The sequence below is a fragment of the Quercus robur genome, chromosome 3 (assembly GCF_932294415.1).
Source record: "Quercus robur chromosome 3, dhQueRobu3.1, whole genome shotgun sequence".
In the NCBI taxonomy this organism is placed as follows: domain Eukaryota; kingdom Viridiplantae; phylum Streptophyta; class Magnoliopsida; order Fagales; family Fagaceae; genus Quercus; species Quercus robur.
The window spans coordinates 36,781,245-36,797,055 of record NC_065536.1 but is presented as its reverse complement, the minus strand read 5'-3'; the positions used below and the strand labels follow the sequence as shown (position 1 = coordinate 36,797,055).

At 35.2% G+C, this 15,811-nt stretch overlaps 1 protein-coding gene across 2 annotated transcripts; it reads right to left on the bottom strand.

Moving 5' to 3' along the window:
* Nucleotides 1-2,214: 2,214 nt before the first annotated feature.
* LOC126717944 (uncharacterized) lies at nucleotides 2,215-14,232 on the bottom strand. 2 transcript variants are annotated; one of them, XM_050419948.1, is made up of 9 exons: nucleotides 13,880-14,232; nucleotides 13,671-13,798; nucleotides 11,564-11,601; nucleotides 3,565-3,675; nucleotides 3,387-3,466; nucleotides 2,944-2,980; nucleotides 2,821-2,862; nucleotides 2,589-2,708; nucleotides 2,215-2,504 (listed from the first exon to the last, which is right to left on the bottom strand). In XM_050419948.1, the coding sequence occupies exons 1-8, from the start codon at nucleotides 14,135-14,137 to the stop codon at nucleotides 2,623-2,625; spliced, it is 780 nt and encodes a 259-aa protein (XP_050275905.1). In that variant the 5' UTR covers nucleotides 14,138-14,232; the 3' UTR covers nucleotides 2,215-2,504; nucleotides 2,589-2,622. The 2 variants fall into 2 exon arrangements, with proteins under 2 accessions (XP_050275905.1, XP_050275904.1); XM_050419947.1 differs by having other exon boundaries at nucleotides 2,215-2,708; nucleotides 13,880-14,231.
* Between the last annotated feature and the right edge of the window lie 1,579 nt (nucleotides 14,233-15,811).

The following is a 15,811-nucleotide window of genomic DNA, read 5'->3' as shown; positions in this document are numbered from 1 at the left end:
CCCACTGTTTCCTTTGAGAAACTCCCTTTCTATAACTCCAAAGATACCACAAGCCCATCATCAACCTCATATTAAAGCCTGTCACAACCTTTTCGCTAATCCTCCCAATAGCCAAACAAAAGCCTAGTCATTGTCAGAGCCCATACAACAATTCCCTTGCTCACTCATACATAATAGCCCAGGAAAGACCCAACGACACCCGAGTTGACCTTAGAGGTCTTTTGATTGCCCTTATTGCAACCAAAACCCAAATGAAGGAATATATTTAATGCCCTGGTCCAATCCATCAAAGGCAAAGAAAAACAAGTTCCTACCACTGGTTCGACATTGAGAAAAAATCTACTAGAAAGAATGGAACAAATGGTAAAGATGACCTGGAGATTTAATGAAGTCCTTAAACTTAAAAAGTTTATCTCTGTTTCCTAATGCCCATTTACCACCAAAATTTCCAGATGACATCCATGCACAAGTTTGATTTGATGGGACAGGATGTCTGACAACCACTAGAGGCTGATGAAAACTTGTCAGCCTATTTGGGACAAGTTAAAAATTTTAATTTATTCGTAATTTCAGCTTATTTTTACTACTATTCATAGGTTTCACGGTACTATTCAGCTAACTTTTATCTTTATCTATAGTACTTTCAGTAAAAAAAATTCAGTTTCAATTAAATAAACTATTTCCAAACGTACACTAAGGGTCCGTTTGGATACAGCTGAAAACTGAAAAACACTGTAGCGAAATAATTTTTAAATGTGTGAATAGTATCGTAGGACCCATTTTTAATGAAAAAGTTGCTGAAAAGTGAAATTTGTGGATCCGTGAACAGTACACGATGTGCTGTGATTGGTCCAAAAAAAATTTGAAAAATCAAAGTTTGCGGCTACTGTTCATTGAACAGTAGCCACAACACCCAAAACACGTGAAAAAAAAAAAAAAAAAAAAAAACGTAAACGCAGACGCAGAAGTTTTCATCCCAATCCAAACGCAACCTAAATGTTTCAAGGTTTCTTGATTGGTGCTGCCTCTTATGGTTTTCAACTACAGAAGACTAAAACAAAGGAACTAGGAAAATATTTGTACTAAATTTGTGAAGTAATACCGTTATAACACTGAAGTTGACATGACTAAAGGGACCTGTATACAACTAAGCAAGACTTAAGTAAACTTTTTCAGCTTTTAACAACAGATAAGGAGCCAAGGCTGCCTAGATGACCAGTGGGCCTAATAAGGGAAGAGCAAATCAAAATGATTGTAAAGAACCTTCTATAAGCACCTATTTGCTCATTTCTTCCCCAATTTTATGGTATTAATATCAGCTGACTTACAAATAAAGGATGCCCATAATAGTGGCATGTTGGAAAATGATCTTTCCAAGAACAAGAGGTTCCCTGCAAGCAATTCTAGCAACATATCCTCCAATATCATAAAGCACGAACTTGCCAAATTCCCCATCAAAAGCAAACTTTTATGAGCTCTATATGATTTTCCAAAAACTTGGACGTAAGTGCTAACCCTCTTGAGCCTAGACCACTTCCTAACCCACTCCCAATCAGATGTGACATGACCAAGAAATGTGATTTCCACCGAACCCTGAACATTCAACAAACTGTTGTGCTGCCCTATGTCATGCAAATCAAGACCTGATTGACAAAGAGATCATCGTTTCACCCCCATCCAATTGCCCAAACAAAAGCCAAGAACAGAAAACCTATGTATCTTCAGAATTTAATGCTCATAGATAACGATTTTAATAATAAACATTGTTTCTGGAAAGAAAGTAACAAACTAAACTAACGCAACATTGAAATTTTAACAAAATCATATGCAAAATGTAAATTTGTTTAGCTTATGGGCAGAATAAATGTCCCTCACATAATTGCAAGATATTGTAGTTAACAGGCTATCAGCCAACAAGCCACTTCCATATCAGACACTTCTGTGTCCTTAACACTGAAAGGAATCTAGAAGTAGCTCAGAAATTAAAGCACTCTAAACATCAGATTCACTCTAAGCATCAAAAGGAATCAACGACGCAGAGAGAGATGCAAGGAAAAGATTGAGGGTGGGGGGTGCCCCCGCCATGAAGGGTGACTATAGCACTCTAACCATCAGATATGAGGTAGTCGATGACTACACCAGTGCTTGTTCTTTCTGAAATAACAACCATCCAAACAATAGTAATTTTACTATTTTCTAGAACAGACAAAAACATAAGAACACAACTCGTGGTATTACCGTGCTTCTAGCTATCCAAGAAATTGGACTCTTCATGACAGTACAAATTTGGATTGTGGGATATAAAAAAGTTTGTATCATACTTCCAACAGCTAAGATAACATAATGCTATCATCTCTTTAAAAATACTACAACTTTTTTTTCTTTTAAAAAAAATTGATAACAATTCTTTGACAACAAGCTAGCACCACAGGATACAAAACTCCGTTTGACAGCTTTGGTTTAGTTGTTGGAGTTTTTAGGTTGCTCCAACATAACTAGTTGTCCTGCCACATTCAAGAACATGAAAGAAATGGTTCAAGGTGACAGAACAGTCCATATATGATTTTATATTCAAGGGATGGTTCAACCTGATAGCTAGAAAAAATTGACACTAAATCAGGATCAATTATGCCTGTTTGCCAAACTTGGATTTCTTCTTGAAATGATTTCAGCTGCCCAACTCTTTCCTATCTCAGTCTGAAACTTTCCTGACAGCTCAAAGGAAGAAAGATAAGAAACTTGTTGGTGTTTAAAAAGTGCAGCAAACAGATATCCACATTATTTTGTGTTTTGCTTGATATGAAGGAATATTAATTCTACCTGCTGTTGAAAGGAAAAACTCATCCAGCACCTTTCCATGTTCTGCCACAACATTATGATAACAAATAGATTCACATAGCTCACAAGGATTATATAAGCACATGTATTATTTTAAAAACTTACGAGTTTCATACTCTAGTGCTTGTAGTATCAATTCAACCTGACCATAGGACATTTATAACCTTAATTAGAGAACGAAACCTTCAAATATAGCAAAATTTTTGAAATGCATGAGTTGATGCATGTGCTATATGTTCATATTTAAATGCTCACTGCTAAGCATAGAAGAAAAGATAAGCTTTGTCAACCTATCGGTTTGTAGAAATTCATTTATTTCTAAGCAATAAACTTATGCTTAAAATGTTAAAACTCTACATAATCAATGCATTCCTTCAGTCTTAACAGAGCATAACATCAACTACCATCCTCACTAGCCATTACACAAGATTCCTCATCAACTTTAACTCATAATTATGGCATATACAATTGAGGGATTCTCTTGAAACATAAAACCTATCTCTCATGTTCCGAATATGAAATTAGTTTGCATGCCAGTATATACGTACTTTGTCAAAATCTTTCACAAGATTAGCCTCCAAAGAGGAATTATTTTCGTATTCCTGCCAAAGTTCTTTGATCTCTTCAGCTGCACATAAGAAAGTATTCAATCATGGCCAATCTGATGCCAAAAATGAAGATTGACACTGTTTAAACGTGTCCTAGATAACAAGGCTTAGCAAGTACCCCTCATCCCTCCACCAAGAACTTTGCACATTTCATTTAGAGCTGCCAGCTCCATTCTGCTCTTTTCTTCTTTCGGCACGCCATCAGATGGTGTTATATCTCCAACAATAGCTATCAAATACCAAAACCTGACTCTAAAATTTTAACTCTAGGTACAAACAGCATATAAATATTCATACATATACATGCAAATATAGCAAATATTGTCCATGTAACAAATGAAAAAATTTAATTGATGTAAAGAAATTGATCACTAGTCAGTAATCCATGGCATTCTTTTTACAAAAAATAATCCATAATATCTTTGTTGGTAAATTCTAACTCGTAATATTGTGAAGAGTATTCATTTTGCTTTTGGAGAAAACAGGCACACTTTGGATTTCATCAAGTAATAGAAAAACACAGAGATGCTCATATGCTCCAAGAGCCACTTTGCCCTTTCTTTTATTGGCCAGCTTATGGATCAATATACCAATTTTTACATGACCTAGCTTGGTATTAGTAGGTGATATTGGACAATATGAACTGATACAGTTAAATAATCACAGTTCTTCACTAGAACAACTTGATGAGGTGAAACAGGTTGCAAACTCCATCTTGACTACCTCTGTATGATTGTTGCTCAGAAACATAAAACTACAAACTTTTTTTTTTTTTTCTCCTTTTCTTTTTTGAACGGTCATGAATCCACACCCTCAACGACCACTTGATTTTTGTGAGTGGAAGTGCCATTGGGCCCAAAGGCAATTTGTCAATATAATACCAAGTTTTTAACTTAAGAGTTTAAATCCAAAAAAAAAAAAAAAAAAAAACCATTTGGCTAATTTCAGTATTGATACTCAAAATAATGCAACATTTGACAGATCTCACATGAAAAAAGAATGTCCTCCAGACAGCCACATTCCTAATGTTTGGCCCTAAGGCCCAAATTGGATAAAAACAAATTGCAGGCAGATACTTTTATTCCCCCTTAATAGGAATTTATACAAGCACACAATTATGGGTTTTGAACCCACGACCTCACCCTTCACCCCTTTCTTATGAGGAGACTGCCATTTGAACTAAGCTCATCAATGCAATTCCAAACTCTGCATATTTACCCCAAGATGAAGACATGTTAAAGTGGCCTCTCATGATTATTTGGTATAAGGTCCAAATTGTATTTTAAAGGGCTCAATTCTAAAACATTCCCACCCCCAATACATGTCTGGACATTGCTAAGTAGGGAATTACAAGTTCAATGATCTAGCACCACTCTCTCTCTCTCTCTCTCTCCCTCTCTATAACATGACAATGCTTGAGCAAATCTGGAATCCAATTGACAAGCTGATATGGTTTCAATTGCTTCAACTCATAAGATGTTCTATAGACCGCTCCACTTGAGACTAAGCTAAACCTGTTTTAAGAAATACATTTTTTTAATAATTACTTTCAAATGTGTGGGTTTGTGAATTATCCAATGAAATTTTGGTGTTAATGTTACTTGTAAGTTTTCCATCCTGTATTCCCAATTACCTTTAATTTTCTTTGCTAGTAGGCCATGGCTTTATTTTTCAACTACTGAAGTTACTTTTCAAGGTTTTGATTTAACTCTTGATTAGTTGATGTATTTGAATATAATGATTTGTCATTAACGATTTTAGTATAGTCAAATTAATAATCTTGTCTTGTGCTCTAACAATCCTCTCTTTTAGCCGAATCTTTATGAACTCTGCAGCATTCTACTCAAATCTTCTGTGCAATCCGGACAAACAAAATTACAATTCCAATTCTACCACAATTGAATTGAATATGGGATTCCACACACATAAAAACAAAATCCTACTATTTTCCTTTTTCAATGAATAATAAAATTTCATTAATAAAAAAGCCCATCAGTACACAAGAAATATACTAAGCATGCAACAACATTAAGAAAAGTCTCTAATGCTTCCTGAGAGTGATACCAAGATCATTGGCATTAATGTGCACTTACTTCCTGAAACGTGCCCTTATTTTAAAGTATCTATTGCTTTTTTTATTATTTAATTTTGATTGGTAAGCTACACATATACCTAGCGGGTCTTGAACCCATGACCTCACTCTTAGAGATGGAAATGGGGAGGAGAGGGGCCGAAGGATGGGATCTTCACCCCCGCCCTACATGGTTTTGTTTTGCCCCATCTTCGCCCTTTAGGGCCCCACATGGTTTTGTCAAACTAATTTTTAGGAAGAATTGAATAATACTATCCAAGTGTTTAACAAGACAATATCACAACAAAAACAAAAATCTTAAGATCCATGCATTTAAATAAGCTAGTATTGATTTGTTTATTTAAATAGTCTAGGGTATGAAAAATTTACAATTATAGCCCTTAACAATGCGGGGCGTGACGGGGCTAAAACGTTTAAACCCATCCCCGTCCCATCCCATGGCGGGGTATAAAATCTCGCCCCATCCCTGCCCCACCACCTATGTGATGCGGGGAAAACCAGCATGGGGCGAAGCAAAGGGCGGGTCAATGCAGGGCGGGGTAAAATTGCCTTCCCTTCATTCTCCACCTATCACTTGCAAGGGGAAGAGGTGTTGAGGTGCCAGTTAAGCTAGAGTACATTGGCTATTTTAAAGTCTCTACTGCGTCTCACTTCTAATCAAATTTCCTTTGAAGTCCCTTTTCAAGTTCCCTTTGAAGTGACAATCAAAATAATTTGCATTGTATCCATTAAATTTAAATAGTGAAACATGTACAACATAATAAGACAAGACTTATGTTAGGAAAAGTTATCAGATGTGATGTTGGTGATCGCTTTAAAACACACTTTTGGCTTGGACTACAAAATGGCAAGTCTATTCTTCAAGAGAGATGTCCTTATATTTTCCTAGGGGACTGCATCAAGGTGATACTCTCCCTGCTTTTATTTGCTATTGTTATGGAAACTTTAAGCCGTTCATTTGAGGGGAAACACACTTTTGATGTTTCCATTAAATTTAAATAGTGAAACATGTGCAACATAATAAGACAAAGACTTATGGTAGGAAAAGTTATCAGATGTGATGTTGGTGATTGCTTTAAAACACACTTTTGGCTTGGACTATGGAATGGCAAGTCTAATCTTCAAGAAAGATGTCCTTAAATTTTCCTAGGGGATTGCGTCAAGGTGATACACTCTCCCTGCTTTTATTTGCTATTGTTATGGAAACTTTAAGCCGCTCATTGGATGGGGCTGTTATAGCTGGTCACATCTCAGGATTCAATGTTGGTCCCAGATCTCATGCCCCCTTAATGGTGTCTCATCTTCTTTTTGCGGACGATACTTTAATTTTCTGTGATGCTTTACCTAGTCAGATTGGTTAATTGAGAGAGATCTTATCTTCCTTAGGCAGTGTCAGGTTTGCATATTAATTTGGCTAAATCCAAATTGGTTCCGGTTGGTGAGGTGTTAAATATGGGTGAGCTTGTGGCCCTTTTAGGGTGTAGGCAGTCCTCACTGCCAATGACTTATTTGGGGCTTCCGTTGGGAGCTAAATTTAAGGATAGGGCAATTTTGAACCCTATTCTTGAAAAAATTGAGTAAAGACTAGCGAGTTGGAAGCGTTTGTATCTATCAAAAGGTGGTAAGCTTACTTTACTTAAAAAGCACTCTCTCAACCTTGCCTACATATTAAGAAGCTCCAGCGGATATAGCAAATCGCATTGAGAAGCTCCAGCGGGATTTTTTATGGGGTGGTATTGATGAGTCCCCTAATTTCAATCTGGTCAAATGGGCTCAAGGTGTGTAGCCCTCTGAAGTCTAGTGGGTTAGGTGTGCGGAATTTGAGAAAATTCAACCAAGCTCTACTAAGTAAATGGCTGTGGAGGTATGGTATGGAGACAAGTCACCTTTGGTGGCAAGTTATTGAGATCAAGTATGAGAATATTTTGGGTGGGTGGTGTACAAAAGAAGAACAGCTACTTATGGTGTTAGTCTTTGGAGAACCATAAGTCAAGGCTAGCCAGCTTTCTTTAAATCCATCATCTTCAAAGTTGGCAATGGCAATAGAATTAAATTTTGGCATCACTTGTGGTGTGGGGTTGAACTCTTTAACAGGCAGTTTCGGAACACTACAGCTTTAGTTGTAACAAGGATTCTTATCTCGTAGATGTCATGTCTTTTCCCAATCAGAGACTTCACTGGAATCTTCAATTCTATAGAGAGCCCCAAGATTGGGAGATGAAACAATTTGATATTTTTTGGAACCTTATACATTCTATGACTTTTACTAGTGAGGGGCATGACAAACTTTGTTGGAAGTCGACAAAAAGTAAGGACTTTAAGGTTAGTGAATACTACTTATCCCTCATCTCGGCCCTTGACACTCTTTTTCCTTGGAAACCTGTGTGGCACTCAAAGATCCCTCCTAGAGTTGCTTTCTTTTCATGGACTACTGCCTTAGGCAAGATTTTGACCCTTGATAGATATAAGGGTGTCCCTGTCATGGATTGGGGTTATATGCGTAAAAGAAGCGGGGAATCGGTAAACCATCTTCTTCTTCTTCATTGTCCCATTGCTTTCGAGCTAAGGTCTATGGTTTGGATCCTTTTTGGTGTGATTTGGGTTATGCCTCAAAGTGTTGTAGATTTATTCACCTCTTGGTAGGGCCTGTTTGGTAGACATCACAACATAGCTTGTGGAGGGGTTGTCCCACATTGTGTATGGTGTCTTTGGCGGGAAAGGAATACTAGATGCTTTAAGGGGACAGAACGGTCAATTCTTCAAATTAAATCTCTCCTCCTCCACTCTTTGTTTGATTGGTGTTCTGGTTTTTCTTCTTTTTCTTGCTCTAATCTTTTTGTTATGCTTGATCATTGTCATTTTCGAACTTGATGTACTCCTTTCCATGTACACTCCCGTTGTACCTAGGTCTTTTGATTAATGATATTTGCATGGTTTTAAAAACCAGACCAAGGGCAAAACCGGATTTGCCTCCAGTTCTCGAACCGGACTAGTACCCGATTCCCAATTGAACCGGTAGGATTGGCCGGTCTGGTCTGGTCTGATTTTCAAAACCAAGGATATTTAGTTATTCATCAAAAACAGAAACAAAAAATCCTAATTGCTAGGTATAGAAACGATGGTGGCGTATTACCTAGAGTACAGAAATAGTGGTTGTTCCTTGAATCCTCCTTTTCATTAAAGTGGTGAATGATTGGAAACTATAATCTATGGCACATTTACTAGATGATTTATATGCCATGGTCAGGCAGATAAATTGATATGCCTTATTCTGTGATGGCATGCTATTGCCATGTTGGAAGGAAGATTTTAGTGTGAGAATTAACTGACTGCGAGGGCGTGGGTGGGATTGGAAGGTGAGTCCCTTATAGGCTTATACTACTTGGTTAAATTGAAGTTCTTATTTTGAAGACCTTATATGAGTGGACTTCGATTTCCAGGATTTTTTCTATTGTGGATTGTCAAGAGCTCTTGGATACATTAAGAGTTCAATAGTTTTTTTTTTCTTTATTTTTTTGTATACTTCCTATACACTAGGGTTGCACCCCTTTCTGCGCTTTTTACTTAAATTTTAATACTTATCAAAAAGGAAATGTTGGGAAGAGCTTCTAACATACAGGTTACAATCCTAAAAAAAAAAGGCCATACCTAGTAAGCACAGACATGACAAAATGCATTGCGTTTTCATGTTAGACACAGACACACCAAGGACATGGCTTGCGTGTCCAAAGAAAAAATAATGATTTTTATTTCGATACAATCAAAACCTAGGAAACACAGTAACAGACATAGGCATGAGTATCAGTACGACACGACATTTTTTGAAAAAATAGGACATGGGTACGGTGGGCACGTATATTAAATAATTATAAAATATATTTTTATTTTATTTTCTATATATTGTTAAGCATCTATTTTTCATATAATCTTAAATATATATCAATTTAAGAGCAATAATGGATAACAAAGTGAATTCATAACCATTAAAGGATGTTTTGAAATTAGAATACAAACCAAGAATAAGAATATTTTTTAATTTTTGAATGCACTGCTACCATTAAAGCATGAATGCTCTCTTAGTTTTGTGAAAAGGTATTCAATTCCTCTTGTTCCCGTGCCTCACAATATATTTTTTTTAACAGGACACGGTTGGGACACGCATGTAGAAGTGTCCCAGGCGTGTACTGTATCCGACATAGGCATGGCACCCCAAATGTAGTGCCCGTGCTCCATAGAAGTCAACACATCATGGAGACATGGTTGGAACATAACTACCCAAAAAATTAAGAAAAAAAAGGCAAAAAACATGTCAACACCTTAGATCTTCACGTGCTATTGGTTGTCTCTCATTCAATCTCCATTCCAACCACTTGAAACAGCTAAATCAGCCTAGATCAAAGCTCATTGGCACTTCTACAAGTTCATCAACAGTCTCTTTCTTCCTCATTTGCTTCACGGTCGTCTAAATCGTGGAAAGGATGGATCAGTTGCCTCCTTTGTTGCTCATCGGTGCTTCTACACAAGCTAATCGACAATTTCTTTCTTCCTCCAACATATATACACAATTGTTTATCAATTACGAATATGATTACTCATATGGAGTAGTCACTATGGATGTTTGTTTATCAATTTCAAATGGCATAAAACAAGAATGATAAATAGTAGTAAGAATAGTAATGAAATAACAAATTTAAAATGAAAACTATAAGTAGTATATAATGGGCAGTCTTTATTCTTTTGACCAATTCAATTCATTATATTTCTTTCCTTTTTTCTTTTCCTTTTTTTCAACTTTATTACACATTGCCCCAAGAGAAAGAAAAACAAAACAAAAAGTCAAAAACTATATTTATTTATTAGAAAATATTATTATTTCAAAAACCTTAAACAAACATAATATATAAAACATATCTAAAAATATTTTTTGATTAACTAATTGTCATGACCCCACTATGTCATGTCCTAGTTTTTCAAGAATTGTTGTTTCGTGTTTTGAGTTGTATTTTGTTCCATGTTGTGTTGTTGTCTATGAATAGGGCCGCAATATCCTATGTAAACTCTCACCCAAATGCACCTTGTATGACCCTCCTAATGGTAGTATTACAAACGTTTAAAAAAAAGTTAAAAGGTAAATAGTATTTATGCATGTGTAGGTGATTGAAACCATTATTTGAACTTTCACCCCTTATGTATTTGGGAGGAGATGCCATCTATTCCGAAGAGCATTTGAAAGAATCCTTAAAATAAATAATAACAACAATCAAGCCTTAGTCCAATCTTCTTCTTTTTTTTTAAAAAAAAAAAAAAAAAAAAACTTAGTCCAAATTTTTTTTGGAATCAGCTATGAATCCTCAATAGACTAGTCAGGATTGGCTACATATATTCTTTTTGAAGGCATATTCTCTTTTACTTTCTTCATTTCCATGTCCTTTTTTACTACCATTGATGCTGATTTTGGTATTCTTTTACCTTTTTTTTGTTCCCTCAACCTAAATCAACTCTTTTTCTCATTGTTGCATTAATTGCTCCTCTCTAGACATGACCAAATCATCTCAAGAGAATCTTTTCATTAATAAGGGTCACCATATCTTTAAGTGAATTTCTTTATTTCAAATCCTATCTTTCCTTGTATTTCCACCTATCCATCTTAACATTCTCATTTCAGCTGCACTCATTTTATGAATATGCTTCTTAACAACCGAATATTCAGTATCATAGAGTATAGATGGTCGGTTTGTAACAAGTGAGGATATAATTTGCACAACAAACAACTAATAAAATATACATACATTGTTTAAAAGCAAGCCATTTTAAACCATCAACTGCAGAATCAATACTACAAATAAAAGAAGCATTTGGCCCATTCTCACATAAAAGAGGTACATAATTTAATAAAAATATCATCCTATAATTTTTTTTTTTTTTTTTTTTTTTTAATTCAAAAGGAAAATATCATCATAGAAAATTTGAAGTATGGAACTACACTATTGAGCATGATAGGAATAAAAAGGAGTCAAAATGATACCTTCTGCAATATCATGCACAATTGCTATCTTAATACACCTGTATAAATATGCAAAACAAGGCAAAAGATTTCAATAAAAAACTATCAGGGATAAGAAACAATAATAATACAAGAAGGGGCAAGTGAATAAAAATTTCAATTAAAAGAGACTTAGGGGACAAACTGACTTCAACCACCCAGACCAGATTCAACTGCCTAGTAGACACCTCTGCATAAATTCTATCAAGGCATTCTCAAAGCTTTGAATACATTTTATCTAAATTACTTTTATAGTGTAACAACAGAAAAATTAGATGAAACTATTATCTTTACCTATACTACTCAACAAGTAAAAGCTTACAGGTTATTGGGTAAACTGTAGTGCACAGCTTTTTGTACCAATAAAACCCTAGCATCAAAGTGGTATAATTTGCTACCAGAAATGACATTTGGATGAGCAGTGACAGTAAAATATAATACAATTGATTCATAACAACCCCCCCTCCCCCTCCCCAAAGAAAAGGTAAAACAGATAAACAAGAGTTAAAGTGTCCATAACTGCAAATAAAATCTGAACATCAGGTTTATTTATTTATTTAATTTTGTTTTGCATGGAAAGAGTTCAACCTACAACATATCCAAGCCCCACCAACATCTTATCATATGAACCAAGGCAAAGTGCCATCCTTCACTATTAAAATGTTCCTTCATCAGATATAAATTAAACTTAAAGACTGGATTGAAACATTATTATGTATATATACAGTATCAACTTTTAATCGTTTTTTTTTTTTTTTTTTTTTTTTTTTTTAAATGTTTACAAGATAGTAAAAAGTTCTTACATTGTTTGATGTGGTGCATCTAGAGGGAAAGGAATAGCAGGAGTTTTGAAGGCACCGAAAGTTCTATGCCTAATCTTAAGTTGTTCTTTTTTAGAACTTTATTAGATTGGCTATCAGCCATGAGGAACCTCTCTTTATTTTCTATTATTGACTTGCTAGATTTATGCAATTTTTGTAACTGATTGTCTATCCCAGTATATCCCCCATATACTTGAGTGACTCATTTTTCGTATTAATATAATCTTATTACTTATCAAAAAGTAAAAGTTCTTCCATTAGATGCAAATAATATTTAATCCAGCACATGTTGTTTGGACATGATATTTTTCAAAATCCATTGGCCTATCAGACGGATACAAAGTGGTATTTTAGTCATATAACTTTCCTACAACTTGTTTCTCCAAAAAAACAAAAAAAAAAAAAAAATCCTACAACTTCACTGAAAATAGAAAATGGGATGGTTGCTCCTTAATAACAATAGACAGAATTAACCAAGGTTATGTGTCTCAAGTATAAGGGCCACAAAAAGTACCATTTAACTTACTTTTTTATGATTAGTACTCAGTATGCTTGTAATGGACCCATCAAACCCCAAGTAAAATGTAAAACAAGGAGCAGAAATCTGATTAACTGAACCTTTAATGGTTTGGTCCATTACCTAAAAATTGAGGAATATGATTGCTGAAGTACCAAGTAAGCTTCATCTTTCAACTTTTTAGTTCATTGTAATTTTAGATCTCCTGTATGACAGTCATCTTATATACTTCCTGTGTACTTGTAGATTCATTTTGAATAAATATTTTTACTTATCAAAAAAAAGAGAAAAAAAAAAAAAAAAAATTGCTTCATCCAAAAAGTTCTACCACAACTTTGGTATTAAAAAGAAAAAGAAACATCCTCATTTCACTTTATATCCAATGAACGCATCTTATTAATCAATCATGACTAGCAGATTGGTGACCAACCAACTAGCCAAAGAGGTCATAAACTTCAAAGAGAAGTTATTTTAGCTAATTATTTTTGAAAACATGAATTGGGCCAAATGCAAACCAGAATGTGTGGTTACCAACAATGTTATAATAATACTTGTATAATCTAATCTATAAACACATGGTATAAAATAAAAGACCAATAATTTCATACATATGGCGTTGTTTTAGTCTATCATTCACTTCACTTGTCTTAGCAACATATAATAATAAATAATAGCATAAAACAAACAAAAAGAGAAAAGAGAGTAAATGAAAATATAAATTCAAAGATTGAAGTGGAAGTGGAAGTTTTACCTTTCCCTATTGAGACCTGAAGGAAGGTCAGCAGCAATCAAGGCCATCAAAGCCATTCGGTACATATGATCAGCAATTGACTCTGGACCCTTTATCCCTTGATTGATCCATCCTTTCCTCTTTGTAGTCTACAACAACCAATGTTTACAATACCAATTTTCTTAGGTTTTCTCGGCAACCAAACAGAGAGTGAGAGAACGAAAGCCAACCTTAAGGCGATGGCACAATGTGAGAAAATCAATTGCAGAAGAGGACGAGCCAATCGAAGTTTGGGAGTCCTCCAAACTGAGCGATCTCTTGGATCCGGAACCGTCCGGAGCGGAGTTCTGGGAGTGGGAGCGAACTGATACTAGCCTAGGGTTGGGAGGGTGAGTAAAAAATCCAGGTCCGGTGCGATTGAAGAAAGCGAGAGGAGAGCGCGAATGAAGAGAGCGATGCAGCGGGGGAGTTGATGAATTCACCGCCATCGTTGTTTTTTCAAGAAATTGTTTTTGTTTTTAATGAGCAAAGGGGCGCTTGGAAGTAGGTGCAGTTTGAGCGAGTGATAAGCATCTGCCAAACTTGACTCACTTGTCTTTTTCTCACTCTCGGCTAAGCAAAATTACTACGTACTCCTCGCTAGTTCCTCTCGCGTATTTATAAATTTAGAGTGTCCATGAGTCGGGTTGGGTCAGGTTAAGGAGATTTTTTGATTCAATCCACCATAGTAGGTTGAAAAAAACTTTTTTTTTTTTTTTTGGAGAGAGTTTCAACTTATGGCGTCCGCTCCTGATGATAGCTCTTTATCATCAGACCAAGACACCAATCAGTTTTTGGTGTAGGCGGGGATTGAACCCCAGATCTCTTATACAACCATCAGAGACTTTACCAGTCGAGCTAACTGGAACCCACAAAAAAACTTAACTCAACCCAATCCATCATATAAGTCAAATCCAACCCAACCCAACCCACATGGGTCGGGTTGAATCCATGGGTTGGACAATTTTTTTTTATTACTATTATTATTAAATTGATTAGAAAAAAAAAATACATCACACTTGTCACCTGAGTTAATAAAAAAAAAATATTATTATATGAACTAATATTTCAACTCAGTTATACATTAATGTATGAACTAATATACAATAATATTGACTTTTATATAGGATATGAGGAAGAGTTGGTTATTTAAAAAAATTTATTAATTATATAATATATATTGAATATATGGGTGGATTTGGAATTTTATCACCTAAACCTAACTCGACTTGCTATAAAAAAATTTTTGTAATCTAACTCAACCCACCAAGCCCTAAAAATCAACCCAACTTGACGGGTTAGGTCGGTTTTGACGAGTTGGCTGCACACCCCTCTTTATAATCAACTCCCCAAATGGTACTCGCTAATGTAATGAAAGATGCTAAAAGCATTACAAATTTTATTAAATGAATTTTACAAATTGATGTGACAATAAGTATAATTGATGAGTTTCAACCACCTTATAACTAAAATTTGAATTACCTCTTTTTAAGCAGTGACAAATTAGCTTGTAAGATCAATATAGTAAAACTTGTAGTGCCTAACTATCTATAGGACTTCTCGAATTTAATTAATGAGTCGATTGTGAGCATGGAAGAAATGAGTACCATGTTGCTGAAGTATCTAAGAATTATTCCTATAACTGAGTTTTTAAAAGGACAAAGTACAACATAGTTTTAGAGGAATTTTCTCCAAATGGTTAGGTGAAAATATTTATGGGCCATTTAATCTCATACAATCATACATACTATTGTTTGCTCTCCTTTTTTTATGGGCTATGGGCTCTAGCTCCATAGAACATTCATATCAGTGGGTGTATAATAGAAAAAGATGTGAAATTTACACATTTTTGCCAAAAATCTACCCATAGTCATCCATCCATAAATGTGTAAATATAAACAGTTACTATAGTTTTTCATTTCATTTTTTAATTATTTCTTGTCTCTTTCTCTCTCTGTTTGTCTCATGGTTGATTTTGCTCCCAACCCAGAAATTTGATCTCTCTCTCTCTCTCTCTCTCTCATGGTGTAGTCTCAAATTGTAGGTTTTGGGCAAGATTTGTTGGATTTTGGGTTTGCTAGAAACACAAAAGCTGGGTCTTGTGCAAGTTGGAAATGCAAAAG